Genomic DNA, 17011 nt, shown 5'->3' with positions numbered 1-17011 from the left:
TTGGTTGATTAGCGCTTTAAACACACCCTCCAAATACGCAAGCTGACCGGCAAACCCCTAATGTGTGGAACATGGTTGCTATGGCAACGGATGGGAGGTGAGAGGAGGCGGGACTTTTTTTTGCAAATATGTAAAGGGGGCTGCCGCATGAAAGGGAGCATTGGGGGCATTTCTGAACATGGCCATGACTGTCAATCTACTCCCAAAGTTTGTGCAACGGATTGGCAAAGCAAGGGCGGGGAAGATACTTGGCAGGCCTGCCATGAAATTCTTAAAACAGACGAGAGAATGTAATTTCTTTAGGATGCTTTACAGAGACGCGTCAATGCTAACCCTGAACTGATATTCTGTACACGTATTTGAAATGTAGACTGTAAGACAAAGAAAAAAATATATTGTAATGTACTACTAATACAACTTTCCTTTTATGAGGTGTTAAGTCGCATGAGAACTGCTCAAATGCTAACATGCTAACAGTCAATACGCTAACACCAGGGACGACAGTGTTCTATTGTGTCCACTTCTGAAAATCATCCTTGAATTCCATAGTTAACACTCTATTGTGATGTTTCAGACAACGAGTGTGCTCAAGGTGCTGATAAGAATGTTATATTGTGCCCTATCCTATATTAGGTATTAATTCTAATGACAATTTATCAAATGTCAACTGTAAGACAAAGAAAAAAATATTGTAATATACTACTAATACATCTTTCCCTTTTATGAGGTGTTAAGTCACATGAGAGCTGCTCAAATGCTAACATGCTAAAGTGTTTAGTCACATGAGAACAGCTCAAATGCTAACATGCTAAAAGTGAGTATGCTAACGCAGAGGACTACATCGTTCTAATACATGCCCTATATTAGGTATTAATTCTAATGACAATTTATCAAATGTTGGCTAACAGTTGACATGCTAACATACAGTAAGTAGAAATCTGAGTAAAAAATGTGCTGAATGACATTTTGACATTTTTATGGTTTAAAGTGTTTCACAAATGTGGAAGGACAAGGTACAAAATGTCTCTGTTAATCTGGGAATTCTTGTAAAATGTGGAATTTTGTCAAAAAAGTGGGGATTTTTGGCACTCCTGAGATGTGAAAGAGAGGAATAGTTTGAATCGGTTGAAAAATGTGGAACAATATGTTACATTTGTAAAATTTTGCCATTCGTTTCAAATTGACTTTTTTTTTTCAAGGAAAACGTGAAATTTGGAGTAAATTGGACATTTTTAGCATTTAAAAAACAGTTCTCAAGATGTCATGAATAAGATGAACAGTTTGAAGTAAAAGTCTGAAATGATTTGAATCGGTTCGGAAATTTATAGAATTTCTCTATTCATTCCACATGGAAAATAATTTGAGGAAAACGTGAGCTAGCTCTCATTTAATGAATGAGAGAAAAGGTGTGCAAAATGCTAAGAGGGTGTTTGAGTGCCGTGACAAGTCTAAAGTGATGAGAGGGGGGGGGGGGGGGCTGTGAATAAATGTTCACGCTCCCTTCTTCACACATCGTCGTTATTCATCACAGCTGTCAGTTAGCGCCGTGAATCCTCATGCTTCGTTTCCTCTTGTGAATAACTCCCAAGATTTTATCAAGACACTACTCTACCTGTGTCTTCATCATGTCAAGGAAGCGAAACCTTTTGGGGCGTAAATTTTCTTCCCAGACACTTTTCTCTAAAATTACGATTCTTTCAGCCATTGAGAGAGCAAGCTATTAAATACATGACAATGGCGGTCCCGAGATTTACACGTTAGTGGTCTCCACAGGCAAGCTCAATCGTCCAATCAAATGGACTCACCTATCCTGTCCAGCCTGTCGATGGCGACCGTCTCGAAGGCGCGCCTCATCATGGGATATTCTTCCAAGACCTCGTTGAAGTTGTCCACCGAGAGCGAGTACAGGCGGCAGTACGTGTCCGAGCGCACGCTGGCTGTCCGGCGGCCACGAGTCAGCAGGCAGATTTCTGGAGAAGAGAAGGACAAAAAATGAAAAGGCAGCATGGAGACGGATTCATTTTTGGTTTAAACTTTACTCGTCACACACGGCAGCTAGAGCGACAACACTTCATGATCTCCTATCAGCTGACTAAACGCTAACCAATCAGAAGCTAGTATATTTTAGGTAAATGCAATTTTTTCCGTTTTATAAAATAATTATTTTTCAGGTTTTTTTGAATATTTTTTTTCTGTTTAAAAAAAATCCGTTTTTCTGAATATTTTTCCAGCCTGTTTTTCGGAATATTGTTTTGACAGAAAAAAAATATTCAGAAAAACAGAAAATTAAAAAAAATACTCAAAAAAACAACAAAACAAAAAAATGAGTCAGAAAAACGAGTTTGTTTGTTTTTTCAAGTGAATACAATACGCTTCCGTACTACCCCATATAGTACAAAAACTTAAACCAAATAAAAACTAAACTAAAACAAAGCATTTTTTGAGAAAAAAAAATGAAACTAACACATTTGCCCAAAAAACTCTTTAAAACTACGTGAATTGAAAAAAACAAAAGGCAACCAAAAATGACTATTGTGAAAAATCCAGCCATGACTATTCTGACCGCGGTCGCCCGTGTGCGGTTACTTTGACCTGCTGCCTGTGAATGGCGTCTGGCTGACAGGCCGCCTTAATGGAGCACTCGCTATATTTGGACACGAGCCTGCTCAGCTCCATTACGTTGACTTTTTTTTCCCTCCTTTTTTCCCTGCGTCGTCTTCTTGTACGACCCGTCGTCTTGACAACCGCGTGTCAAGATCCCATGGAGAGTGTCCATGTGCGCACTCATGAAAAGCGGGCGAGACATGACAAATGACCACATCATCATCATCATCATCATCATCATCATCATCATCATCATCACTATTGTGTTGTTCTAATGGGCTGCACCTGCATCAAGCCACACGCTGACATGGCAGTTTTGCTTATTCATAGTATCTGTGCTTCTACTTGAGTACATTTTGAGTACTTTTGATCCAATGAGTGGAGTCCAGCTTTCAAAGCAAACACGGCGAAGCGGGATTAAGCTGCTACGCCGCAAGCCAATGGAATGAGTTGCCATGGGAAGGCGCCAACCTCCAAAGTAGGATCCGTCGACCAGTTTCATGCCAACGCTGCCTTTGGTGAGCACGGTGACAGCGCCGTGCTGGATGAAGTACATCTTCTTGCCGATGGTGCCCTCGCGCACCACGTAGTCGGCCGGCTGGAAGACCTCGAAGCGCAGCTTGGTCAGCATGGCCGTCACGAAGTTGGGGTCGGCGTTGGCGAACAGCGGCATGGACGCCACCAGCTTGCGGCAGTTGAAGTTGACGATTTCCTGACAAGAGACGAGCTCGCTTTGTTACCAGACGTGGGCGCAAACTTGTAAAAGTTTGTTTTCTCCAAATTGTGACTTTGAATATTTGTACCTAATTTTCGAAATTGATTACTTTATTATATGACTCAGTTCTTGTACAAGATTATCTTTTTAGTGTGATATTACAATTTAATTTTAATTTTATTTTGTTTTTGCCCCTTCTTTAAATTATGATTTTTTGGGTGATATATGATTACAACTTTTTGTAATACTTTTTTTCCCCTCATAGAATACTTTTTTTTTTACTTTTAAAATGTCATACTATTTCTCATAAAATGACCATGTTTTCCATGTTATTGAAACTTTTTGTGTAAAATATGTTTACTTAATTCTTCCTTTCAAATTACATTTTCAATAATATTAGAATTTTCTTATTAAGTGACTGTTCTGCAAAACTAGGTTTTTATTTTAATATTGCAACTATGTTCTTAAAGGTTGATAAGTGTAATATTGGACCTGTTTCTTGTCAAATTAAAAAAAATTGCCATAACTTTTATTTTAATCTTGTTTTGAAAAAAAAAAGAGAATATTGCGCAACTTTTTAAAATATTTTTTTTTATTTCTCAGAATTGTAAAATTGTGACTCTTTTACTTCCTAATTTTTCAATAATTTTATTTCCTTATGATTTTATTCTCAAAAATTACATTTCTCCACCACATAATATTAGGCCTTTATAAAAAAAAAATTATATTTTAGTATTTTTGCCTTTATATAGAATATTACACTTTTATTGTCCTGAAATGACAGATGATAAATGAGAAAATAAATACTGAACCTTAAATTATAACTACTTATAGGAGACTTAATTAACAAGTGACACGAGGTGACAGTAGGTGTAAATGTATTCAAGCAGCATGCCAGCAAAGGCTGACTGTACTTTATAATTAGATTCAGTGTGTGTGTGTGTGTGTGTGTGTGCGCGTGTGTGTGTATGTGTGAGAGCTACCTCTCTCAGAGGCTCATTAAGCTCCTCCAGGATGTTCTCCTCATCAAACATCTTGCCCTGGTACCTGTGCTCGTAGTAGTCGTGGATCTTCTGCCGGAATTCTGCCGGCAGCTTGTGGAATGACATGTACTGCTCCACTTGTTTATACTGAACGCCACCGAGAGGAAGATAAGAGGGGATGAGATAGGGGGGGGGGGGGGGGGGGGTTTGGGGGGTGACAGGAGCGCACCACTTTTGTTCACCGGGACGTTTATGTCACATTGACGAGCAGAGGAACATATAAAAAAAAAAAAGAAGTGATAATGATATTCAGGCTGGAAACTCGGATCCACATGAGAAGCCCGTGACCTGTTTATGCCTTCGAGCAATGAGCAGAAACATGACACCTGCTGTGAGAAGATGCTATATAACGCCATTATGCCCCCCCCCCCATCACTACCACATAATATATTTTTTTCATTGTTTCTTTGCTATAGTATACTATAGCAGTATTTTCTATACAGTGGGGAAACTCCGAGGGTGTTTATTTTTCACAAGAGGAGAAATTGTACACAGCAAACAGACAATTTGTTATACTGTTATATTTATAAACAATGTACATAATAGTTGTTATGCTTTACCATTACAGTATTAAGAGTTAACTATGTCAGGTCAAAAATGGCTGAATTTAATTTACTGTATACAGTATATAAAAGCAAATGTATTTATGTTAAGTCCATTTATGTTCAGTGAAATCCAGAAAGACTCTTTATAAAAACAATATTTATGTTAAGTAAAAAAAAAAAAAAAGGCTGCCTTTATTTATTTATTTATTTATTTGTTCATTTATTAATTTAAAGAAAACTTTATCCTTAAACATTGTTAAAAATGCACTTCTAATAAAGTATTGGCAAAACCACTTGTCATTTTTATGTCAAGCAGAATTGCCGGCGTCAGCGTTTCAATCAAATTTAGTTACTTTGAAAATGAAGTAATGGGTAAAGTAAGTTATATTTAAAATCAAGTAATCATTAAAGTAACTAAGTTACATTCAAAATCAAAATATCAAGTGATGAGTAAAGTAACTAAGTATCTTTGAAAATAGAGTGATCAGTAAAGTAACTGAGTTACATTTAAAACCAAGTATTAACATTTAAGTAATAAGTTACTTTTAAAATCAAAATATCTAGTAATGAGTAGTCAATTTCTTTGAAAATCAAGTAATCAGTAAAGTAACTAAGCTACATTTAAAATAAAGTAATCAGTAAAGTAATTAAGTTCCATTTAAAATCAAGTATTAAGATTAAAGTAACAGTTACTTTTAAAATCAAAATATCAAGTAATGAGTAAAGTAACTTAAGTTTCTTTGGAAATCAAGTAATCAGTAAAGTAACTAAGTTACATTTAAAATCAAGTATTAACATTAAAGTAACTAAGGTACTTTTAAAATGAAGTAATCAGTTAAGTAACTACTGTAAGTTACTTATTGTGGGTAACTGTTGCAACACTGCATGTAGCAGCCGACTCCGTGACACTGAACCAAACGTGTGTTTAACAAAATTCACTATTAATGTTCAAAGCAAATATGTATTTTTTTCTCTTTTTAAATAGAAACCAAACTCGCTTTAATGATGCAATACATCAGTTTGATAATAAAGGACTAAGTTGTTATATCGTTTCGCTCAAACTTCTCTTTACATATTTACATATTTTAATTGTCATGGTAACCGCCTCCGAATATGTATTTAGACGACTTATAATAACACAAATCTAGTTTTATATAATGCTTTATTCATAGGGAATAAATTGTGCCACTGAAATATTAAATATTGTTACCAGATTTTCCATGCGCGTGAAGTCGCTTTTGTTGCATTTTTCATGAATATAAGCATGCATTCCGAAATGATTCTATGTCCAAAATTTATAAATAATATACAAAAGGAAGCAAAGGGCATTCGCAAATAAAGAATGATGTCATGTTTGCAAAAAAATTAATTTTTCATGCAAAGTGGTCACTACAGTGGACAGATATTCCAAATCTGTAAAAGTCTACACACCCTGGAGTTTGAACAAGGGCTGTGCATATCTTGTGCTTGGTATATAAACAACTCATAACAAAGCCACTTTTCAAGTGAACAAAAGTATTGGAACACATGATTGATGGTGGTTCTCGTTGCTCATTTCACTCGTGAAAAAACTCAATTAAAAAAAATGAAGCGTTCGGGATGAACTCAACCAGCCGTCAAGAAGCTGCTGGTCAATAATACAAGCGCCTCGGCGGGATAAGCCAGGCGGGCCCCTATTAAGTATTTGCAACCCGGAGAGTCAGCGTGTGTGACACTCTCAATTAAAGCCAAATGACAGCTGGCTGGCTGGCTCGCTGCCGCCGCCTCCGCCCCGTTGAAGAAGTTGTTGTCGGTGGAAGTTTTATTGACTTTGTGATTTCCGCGGCATTAGTTTGAGATTAGCGGCCGCGTCACTCAAAAGTCAACCGGGCTCCCAAAGTTGATGTGGCGGAAAAGTCGTGTTGAAGAAATCTATGCGGCATTTTTGTGTGACTCCGGCGTTGTGTTTCATCGTGTTTTCACTCTGATTGACATTTTGTGTATGGGAGCCTTGGGGACAAAAAAGGCGTCAAAATCTGAGAAACCTTCCAGCCCAAAGCTAAATAAATAAAAGCAGAATTTCACAAGTGACTTCATGTTAAGGATTAGATCGCTCTTAATATGAAAAGAAAAATGCACTGAGCTGTCCCCAACATCTTACAATTGCAATTATGCCATCTAGTGGCAGAAAAATTACCAATATCACACTTTTGTTTTTACAGTACAGCACGTTTTTGATTTTAACTCAATTTGATGAATTATTATGAAATTACTGTAGCAATGACTAGAGATGCGACCATATTTCACTTTTAGGTAAGCAAGAGTATTAAAATTTAGCAAAAAAATATTTTATTGTCCATTTTATTGTACATTCAGGACAGATATAAAATTTGTGATTAATCGTGAGTTAATTATTAGTTATGCGATTAATTACGATTAAAAAATGTAATCGCATGACACACACACACATCTATCTATCTATCTCTCTCTCTCTCTCTATATATATATATATATATATATTGGTTAGGTAGGACTGGTTGGACATAAAATTCAGATTCAAAACAAAAAAAATCACTTTCAGAGTATGAAAATAAAGAGAAGGGAAGACCGTAAGTCTGTTGTGTGACGTCAGCTCGTTTGTGTTCTCATCGACGAGCCGCCAGGGTTGTCTCGCGCCATGTTGGTTAAGTCACAGACGGAAGACAGATACTACAGTAAAGCAGCCGGCAGACTATTTCACCAATTATCCTCTCCGTAGTATTGTTTTTAGAACTTTGCCTGCAGACCCACCACAAATGGATTCCTCCGACGCGGCGCCGCAATATATGTCAGATTCATTTGTGGATATTGAACAGAGATCCATGCTTGACCACATACTGGGAAATAACTGGTAACAACAACAATGCACTTTCGGAGATTTGTTTATATCTTCCTCCCCCGGTCCAATTATACCTGTTGACAGTTTGTTGTTATTGTTTTTAGATGTAAAGAAGCCAAGACCAAGCAGATGAACACCAGCATACATTTACCCCCCCCCCCCCCCCCCAAGGGTAATAGGGACACTGTGGGAGTCTGAGAATAGCAACAAGTTGGGAGAGGGTTCATTAGCAAACAACACCAAGGACACTGCAAACAAAACAAAAGCAGGACGCCAAGGCTGCAATTCTAAATACGGTAAATCCTGATTTGTTTGGACATACTGTTCCACTTTACAAAAAGTTTGAACTTAATTACCACGCACAGTAGGTGAAGGTTTTTTTTTTTTTTTTTACTTTAGCCCCCTCTGCTGGACGTGGTAAAAACAAAATAGCATTGAGTTGTTTCTGACGTTTTCTGGCGTCTTCCCAGCTAAATGAACCAAACACGGCAGGACACTTCCTTTCTTGAACGAGGCTTGCTCGGTTGCACCCCTCTCTCTCTCTCTCTGTCTCTCTGTCTCTCTCTCTCTCTCTCTCTCTCTCTCTCTCTCTCTCTCTCTCTCTCTCTCTCTCTCATGAACGTGCGCAGTAGTAAGACTCGCTCGGTTGCACCGCTCTCTCTCTTTCTTTCTCACTCTCTCTTTTCTCTCTCACTCTCTCTCTTTCTTTCTCTCTTTTTCTCTATCCCCCACTCGCGCCCTCTCTCTCTCTCTCTCTCTCTCTCTCGTGAACGTGCGCAGTAGTAAGGCTCGCTCGGTTGCACCGCTCTCTCTTTTTCTTTCTCACTCTCTCTCTTTTCTCTTTCACTCTCTCTCTTTCTTTCTCTCTCTCTATCCCCCACTCGCGCCCTCTCTCTCTCATGAACTTGCGCAGTACAAAAAAAAGACTTTTCAGCATGTAAAACTAAAATACAATACCAAAATGAATAACAAGGCTCGCTCGGTTGCCCCCTATCTCTCTCTCTCCCTCTCTCCCTCTCTCCCTCTCTCCCTCTCTCGCTCCCTCTCTGGATTCAAGCTTGTCTCTTTTTATTCAACCCTTCTTTTCTCGAATGAGGCTCGCTCGGTTGCACCTCTCGCTCTCTCTCTCTCTCTCTCTCTCTCTCTCATGAACGTGCGCAGTAGTAAGGCTCGCTCGGTTGCACCGCTCTCTCTCTTTCTCTCTCTCTCTCTCTTTCTTTCTCACTCTCTCTCTTTCTTTCTCTCTCTCGTTCCCTCTCTTTCTCTCTCTCTCTCTCTCTCTCTCTCTCTCTCTCATGAACTTGCGCAGTACAAAAAAAAGACTTTTCAGCATGTAAAACTAAAATACAATACCAAAATGAATAACAAGGCTCGCTCGGTTGCCCCCTATCTCTCTCTCTCCCTCTCTCCCTCTCTCCCTCTCTCGCTCCCTCTCCTCCCTCTCTCTGGATTTCAAGCTCGTCTCTTTTTATTCCAACCGTCTTTTCTCGAATGAGGCTCGCTCGGTTGCACCTCTCTCTCTCTCTCTTTGAACCTCCCTCTCGGAATGTGAGGTTAAATTAGTTGTGAATAATAGACAAAAATTGAAAATCAGAAGGCAAAATTGAGCCTATTCGGTAATAAACGAAAAAGGCGAGTCATGGTGTTTCCAAAATGTCGCCACAACACACGGAGAGGATCAATCTCAGCTCAACGATGACCCGAGCAGCCGGCCAGACAACAAAAGCGCCCCGGCGTGTACAGGAAGTGTGTGTCAGCACGACCGCGCGTGCAATTAGACGGCATCTCTTCAAGGATCTAAAGAAGTCTGCAAAACAAGGCAACCAGGGGCCAAAGAAAGCAACTTAACCAGCTTGAGCTCAGCTTTGATCAGCGCCACAGATGACGAGCGTAGAATTAATGGAACGTATCAAACAGTGCTGAAAGTATTGAACTCGTGTTAAACGGGGACGGCGGCGTTAGCCAAATCTTTGTGGGGATTAAATTCGCTTTTGGGCTTTTATGTCCAAAAAAATAGGAGCATCCTTACCTTCTCTTGGTACTGGCGCCGGGACGAGTCGAGGGACTGGATGAGCGCGGTGGCGTGGCCGATGAACATGGCGTAGCAGGTGGCCCCCACGATCATACTGAGCATGGTGAGCCAAATGTCCGACATGCTCTCGGGGGCTTGGCGGCCGTAGCCGATACACAGCATGTGACTCATGGCCTTGAAGAGGGCGAAGGAGTAGAGCTCGCTCCACGTGTCGTTCTGAAAAGGGAGCAGATTCTTTCATTTTCATGGCCAAAGAATATTCGACAATGAAACTAAATACGAGGTAAAAATTGCAATTTTTATTTATTTATATTTTTACACTTTTAATTAATTCACGCATTTAATTCATGAGCACAGATAAGGGCGTATATATCGTCTTCTGTGTGACTTTCATTATTTGAGTTTTCTTCGGTTGTGGAGTGGAATGAAATAAAAGGGCTTCATTGTGTCGGCCGTTTTCTTGGACGGAACGGTTCATTTGTCACCTAAATGCATTTGCGGAGAATACGTTAAGATGGCAGCACAACGGCAGCACGAGACGTCCAATGATATATGATAGGGCGATTATAAAAGTGTGTGCGTGACAGGATGCAGAGCCAACCCTGACAGTCTAAAACCAACAGCGGAGCTTATCTTGCTTGGCAGAGCTCCATTTAGACTTTTAATACGTTAAGCGACACACAAAAGCGCTTGGGAGCAACGTTGAGATTCATTATTTAAAAAGCGGAGTGTTTCGATTTTTTTATTCGCACATGTTGATAAATGGCGGGGAAAAGAACGGATACACACTTGGTGAAGTGCGCCGGACGCAAAACAAAAGTCACACTTTATACAAGTGTCGTCAATCGATGGATTCCGACACAATCAAGAGCTCAATGTGTGTTTTGTTAGGGGTGAAGAGGATATTCTATGAGACTGAACACTTCTTGGTGAAATTGAAATATTGAACTTTTAAAGTACCCGTAAAGTCCAAATAAATGTCTTGTGTTGGAACAATCCTGCCAAGTTTGAATGATCTCCAGATAGCTAGCTAACCAGCTAATTAGCCAGCTAGCTAGCAAGCATGCTAGCAAGCTAGCTAGCCAGCTACAGTTTGTTTGTTTGTTTGTTTGTTTCTTTCTTTCTTTCTTTCTTTCTTTCACTTTTTGTCTTTTTTTCTTTCTTTTATTCCATCGTGTTCTTTCTTTCATTTCCATCTTTCCGTTCCTTTCTTTCCATCTGTCGTTCTGTCTTTCTTCCTTGCTTTCATTCTCTCTGTCTTTCTCTTTCATTCTCTGTCTTTCATTTGTTCCTTTCTTACTCTTCCTTTCTTTCCCTCACTTTCATTCTCTCTCGTTCCTTCTTTCTATTTTTCCTTGTTTTTTTTTCTTTCTGTGACTTTCTGTCTCTTTCTTTCTCACTTTCATTCGCTCTTTCTCTCTTTCGTTCTTTCTTTCTCACGCTTCTATTCTCTTGCATTCATTCTCTTTCCTTCTTTTGTCTTTCCTTTTGTCTTTCTTTCCATCTTGTTCTTTTCTTCTTTCCTTCTTTTTCTCTTTCTGTCTCTTTCTTTCCTGCTTGCTTTCATTCTCTGTCTTTCTCTCTGTATTTCATTATTTGTATTTCCTTTCTTTCTCTCACTTTCATTCTCTCTTTCTTTCATACTCTTTCCTTCTTTCTGTATTTCCTTGTTTTTCTTTGTGTGTCTTTCTTTCTTTCTTTCTTTCTTTCTTTCTTTCTTTCTTTCTTTCTTTCTTTCTTTCTTTCTTTCTTTCTTGTAGTTGCATGACAAAGTGGCTTATGTTTCCCAAAAGTACTAAGAAGCACCTGCGTCCAGATTTGGAGTCTGAAGACGACACAGGTGCAAATGTGAGGCTGCTGTTCACACGCAGCCGAGCGCAACCGACTAAAGCGGCCAGAATGATGGCGCAAGCTGTGGCCTCGCATCGCATGCCCAAAACCTGTTCACGGCTACGATTGCATTGAAAACGTCCACATTGCGTCTTCTTAATTGGGTCTGGCTTCGCTGCTATGACACATGACCAAATTTCCGTCCGGATCGGCTCCAGCTCACCCTAACGAGCACAAGCGCTCCAAAAGACGGATTGACGGACGTATGAAGTGTCAAAGAACACATACGAGCATTTTGTTGACTCCTACTTTAAAATACAGTAGGCCCATCCGCTGATTGTCAGTAATTGCATGAATGGAGGATTTTTGCAAAGAAGAGGGCGGGTCCTGGAATGCAGCTATGACATTGAGAACAAGGCCAAAGCGCAGACCTCCACCAAGGCCAAACAATCCGAATTTGGAACACCAAATTGATCCCTTTCACATATACACTGATAAATTCATCAACAGGGGGGGGGACACAAATCTGTAGAGAGTTGAAATGTTATCAAAAGTACAGATCAAGTCATTTTTAAGCGGCTACTTGATACAAATAGTTGTCAATTGACTCCCGGGCTTGAAGATGAAAAGGATCCTAGGGGAGGGGAGGAGACGAATTTGGGGAGGTGATGAAGCTCAGCATGAAAATGCCTCCAAAGTGAGGCGAGTTTACTGGAACAGCCTCAAAACTGTCATTTATTTGGTTTAATAGGAATCACGACTAAGAAACAAAGCCAACATCTGAACGGCGGAAGCGACAAAAAGTTGGCACGCAAACGCTGAGAATTGAAGGCTTATTATCACGCTTAATAACTGCCAACCAGCAACGCTTTCCAACTCTATCAAGCAGAAAAATGTGTGTTTAGTTCGGGACAAATGTGCGATTACTTGACTAAGTCCAAACGCTTACTGTGATGCACAGGTAGCAAACTTAAAGCACGGGGGCTAGATCTGGCCCATGAAAGCAAATCGAGTATGTCAACTTTCATTATGCTCATTTCAATCAATTTTCAAATTGTCATATGTAATAAATAATAATGTTGAGATATCGCAAGTATTTTCACAGTTATTATTACAGTAACAAACTTTATTGTAATGTTTCAAAAATATTGCATATTTAGCAGCATTAATAGCTTTATTGTTATCATCATCATTATTATTATTATTATTATTATTATTAGGGATGTTCGATACCACATTTTTTAAAGCAAATCTTCAGAACTCGCCGATACCGATACCAAGTGCCGATACATTAGTACTTATGATACATAAAATTTCCACATAAAAAACAAGGGCAAATATTTACATATGTATCATGTAGCATGTATGTTTATCCTTAAAATTGCTTGAAATGAATGGCAATTATATTTTTTTCAATTTGATCATAAAAGTCATTTTGCATAGAGCACACAATAAAATGAATGTAAAAAAAAAGAAAGATAAATAAAATGAAACAAATAATCCAGTAACCAGGAAGAAGAAAAAAGACCCAATCAAAATATGTGTTTGTAAAACTTCCTTTTAAGGAATACAGTGAAGTGCAAAGAATTAATTTTAATACAATAGTGTTTCAAGTAATTTAGTCATATCTACCATGTTAAGAAGTGTGTGATATTTAATTATATCTTGTTTTGAAATCCATGCTTTTAATCTGGAAGGCTGCTCTGTATTTCCGTTTCCTGTTTCACGTTCTCCGCTCGTGGCGGTCAATAAATGCAAAATAACCATTTCAACCTTTAGTTCCTGACCGGAAAAACGGCCACAAGAGCGGGGGCCGATACCAGTATCGATAGCCGTCGCGAGTACCGATACCGCTAATACACACAAATGACATAGTGTGCATGCATGATACCAAATGTCCCAGTGAGTTTTGCTGAAAATGAAATGTAATTTTTTTGAAAAAAACAACAACTAATGAGCTGTGCTTTATACTGATGATCTAAGAGTGCTTGTTGACTGCCAGAATCTCTCCTCATTGGACGGGTTACAAAATCTATGCGGCAAGGCTCATTTCAACTCTGTGACAGTCATTATTTCTGCAGTTTTCCCAAAGACTTGAATCAAAACTACTCGCATGGTAAGCTTCAAATGTAAGCAATAATACTGGAATTTTAATGGTCTTTCTATGAAGGAATAGGAATGAAATCGGTTCTACTGTAGGTAAAGATGAAAAGGTATCAAAAAGAATATTTAAAATGACCAAAATGAGCATGATTATAGGCATTACCAGGATATTACTGAAACCCCAAAAAATATTAAAATAAATAAAAAATTAAAAAATAGTGCTTTTTGAACATCTTGTTAATTGACCTCATTTTGTAATACAATACAAAACATTTTTTTACCAATTTTTGTCAACAAATATAGACTGACATAATTGTAGATCATATGCACCGTTTGAAATATTGTCTATACCAGGGGTGTCAAACTCATATTTTAGCTCAGGAGCCACATAGAGGAAAATATATTACCAAGTGGGCCCGGAGTGGTAAAATCATGGTAGGCCTATATAACTTAAAATTTATTATACGCAGATTTTCGCTATCAGCCCCAAATTCCGATTCCGGCCCGCGGGCCGTATGTTGCATGCCCACAGCATACCTATTTGATGTGTACTTACCACCATCTTGTTGAGGGACACCCAGCAATCAGAGGGGAAGTCCTGCAGCATGGGCACCAGGAACTGCAGGCAGCCGTCCCAGTGACACAGCAGCAGCATCATGCCGATCAGGTTGAAGATTCGCATCACCGCACTGGCCAGGTCGTACGTCATGTGGAAGATCTGGCGGGAGCAAGGCCATTATTCCATGACCCGCCTCATGCTGTTGCCACAGATCATACTACCAGGACTGTTACAAATATTTTTATATATTTCATTAATTAGACTCATTCACTCGCAGCCATTTTCACTGAAGCAACCCCATTCGCTCCCGGATGTTTTACTAGATTCTGACTGATTTTGCAAGGCCCGCAGAATATTGTGTTCTATTGCTATTTCTATCTGTTTCCGTTTTGCAGCAATTAGCTTTAGAATATAGCGAAGTTTCGACATAATTCGCAAATCTGTTTAAAACTGTGGCTAAATGAGCTTTGTTGCAACGTGACCCTGGTTGATCTCGTGTACTCTGCTGCCACCCGCTGCCCGTGATTGCAATAAATACAATTTCCTCAACCATTCTCTTTAGTTCAGAGGCTGCATCAAAGCATTCTGTATGCTCTAGCATTAAAAAACAACAACATAAAAACGTATAAATACGTGTTTGGGAGCAAATGAGTTAAAAGTGAAATATTATCGAAAAATTATTTTCTACCAAAATTTTAATAATTCATTATTTATCATTTAAATGTGAAAAATTTTAATGTGCTTTTTTTTTTATAAAACTCAAAATGTGTAAACATTGTGCCAATTTTAATTTCAAATCAATAAGAATTATAATTCAATCTTAAAATAAATCACCACAACTAATTGATTGAAATTTAGGATTTGTCATTGAAAATGTGAATTTAATTGAAAATGATATTTTTGTGCCAAAATAAATGTAAAATCCATTAAACATACTGTGTTCTCTCGATACAACGCTGTTCACTTTTCATGGATTGTTTTAGTGCAATTTTGCATGCATTATTTTTATTTAGTACTGCAACCTACCTTTTTTTTTTATATCAAAGTTTGAACATTTAGACAAGCGAGAATTGTGAGAAAGTGCCTCGATGAGAAAATGTTATCAAGTGTGTGGTGAGGGGTTATACAGCAAACGTAATCCATCAATAAATGTGGGAAAACTTTATAACAAACCTCCCCTTTGTACACCACTGTTTCTCAAGAATTGTATTCACTGATACAGTATTTTTTCTAATTCATTTATAAAATTAAGTTACAATTTTTAAAAAGTACTGTATTGTAAAAAAAAAAAAAAATACAAGTGTTATATTGATTTGCGTTGATGTCAATTTTCTGCCACTAGATGGCATAATTACATTTGTGACAGCTCAGTGCATTTTTCTGTTCATATTAAGAGCTATCTAATCTTTAACATGAACTTGTGAAATTCTGCACATTTTTAAAATTTGTAAAATACAACTTGACCCCAGGCTCCACAAATATATGCATTATTATTACATTTATTACTGCTAAATTTTGACATGGACGTCTGCTGTGTATAAGTGTGGAATCCCCCAGTACCGGCTTTCCAAGTAAGCGTCTGTCATTAACTCATTCACTGCCATTGACGGCTACAGACGTCAAATATTCATTTGAACTATTTCGATTAGTTAAACTTTTTTTTTCTTCCACTTTTGTTAAGAAGAGTATGAAAACCAAGGGGGAAAAAATATTGTTCATTTAGACCAGATATAAAATTTGTGATTAATCATGAGTTAACTAGTGAAGTCATGCGATTAATTACAATTAAAGAAAAATGATTGCCTGTCGCCCCTAATTTTTAATAATCTTTTTTTTTCTTCTAATGAATTCATGGCAGTGAATTTAATTGGGCGTTTAAAAATATTTTTTTATGTTAAAGGAACTTTAAATTAGCTCAAAATTTCACCTGCAATTCAAATTTCCGACAATCAGTCCTTAATGAAAATGTAAATGCAATTCACAAATGCTCGGAATATTACCACCGGGGACATTTTTTTTGCAATTTCAAAAAAAAGAAAAAGTCTTTTAAATCTTACTTTGATTTTTTTTTATTGTTGTCATTTATATTTTATTCTAGCAAAAGTTTTTTCATAAAAACATTTTCTACTACATTTAATAATATTTATGTGAATATTATGACATCGTAAATTTAGGATTTTGAACTTGTCATTTCAATTAAAAATTAAAAATGTATTTTTTGTTTATTTCTTTAAAATACAATGTTTTTCTCTTTTTCTGCGACTTTTCTGGTAACATTTGTGTTCTCATTAAACTGTTATCTACATGTAAAACTATTTATTTCCTAATTTCTTCAAATTTGTTCTTGTAATATAACTCATTTTTCTTGAAATATTATGAACTTTTTGTAAAATGTAGATTTTTTTCTCATTTTTTTTAACTACCGCTATGTTTTCTAGTTACATTATGACATCATAAACGTACGAGTTTATTCTCATAATACAGAATTTACTCAAATGTAATTCATTCTTGTTAATTGTGTTGTTGTTTTTCTTGTAATCTTACAAACTTTTTCTTCATTCCATAACAATGACTCCCCCCCCCACAAAATATTAGGTGTTATTGTCATAATTTCATGTTTTACATAATTGTAGTCAAACCACTCAGAGCTTGAGCCGCATGTAGCGAGTGAGGTTCATATAGTGTAGTTGTATGTGTACGACGGAGACAGTAATTAGGCTTCT

At 37.7% G+C, this 17011-nt stretch overlaps 1 protein-coding gene across 1 annotated transcript in view; it reads right to left on the bottom strand.

Moving 5' to 3' along the window:
* hcn2b (hyperpolarization activated cyclic nucleotide-gated potassium channel 2b) overlaps positions 1 to 17011 on the bottom strand; it is a 28316-nt gene that overhangs the window by 6830 nt on the left and 4475 nt on the right. The window contains exons 3-7 of the mRNA XM_086088848.1: positions 14286 to 14447; positions 9794 to 10012; positions 4303 to 4449; positions 3076 to 3316; positions 1806 to 1970 (exon numbers count right to left, since the gene is read on the bottom strand). Of these exons, the coding sequence (XP_085944974.1) occupies positions 1806 to 1970; positions 3076 to 3316; positions 4303 to 4449; positions 9794 to 10012; positions 14286 to 14447 (934 nt within the window). The remainder of the gene's footprint in view (positions 1 to 1805; positions 1971 to 3075; positions 3317 to 4302; positions 4450 to 9793; positions 10013 to 14285; positions 14448 to 17011) is intronic.

Source organism: Leptonotus elevatus, chromosome 11 (assembly GCF_054856555.1).
Source record: "Leptonotus elevatus isolate MCC_2025b chromosome 11, RoL_Lele_1.0, whole genome shotgun sequence".
Taxonomy (NCBI): domain Eukaryota; kingdom Metazoa; phylum Chordata; class Actinopteri; order Syngnathiformes; family Syngnathidae; genus Leptonotus; species Leptonotus elevatus.
This window is presented reverse-complemented; position numbering and strand designations above follow the sequence as displayed.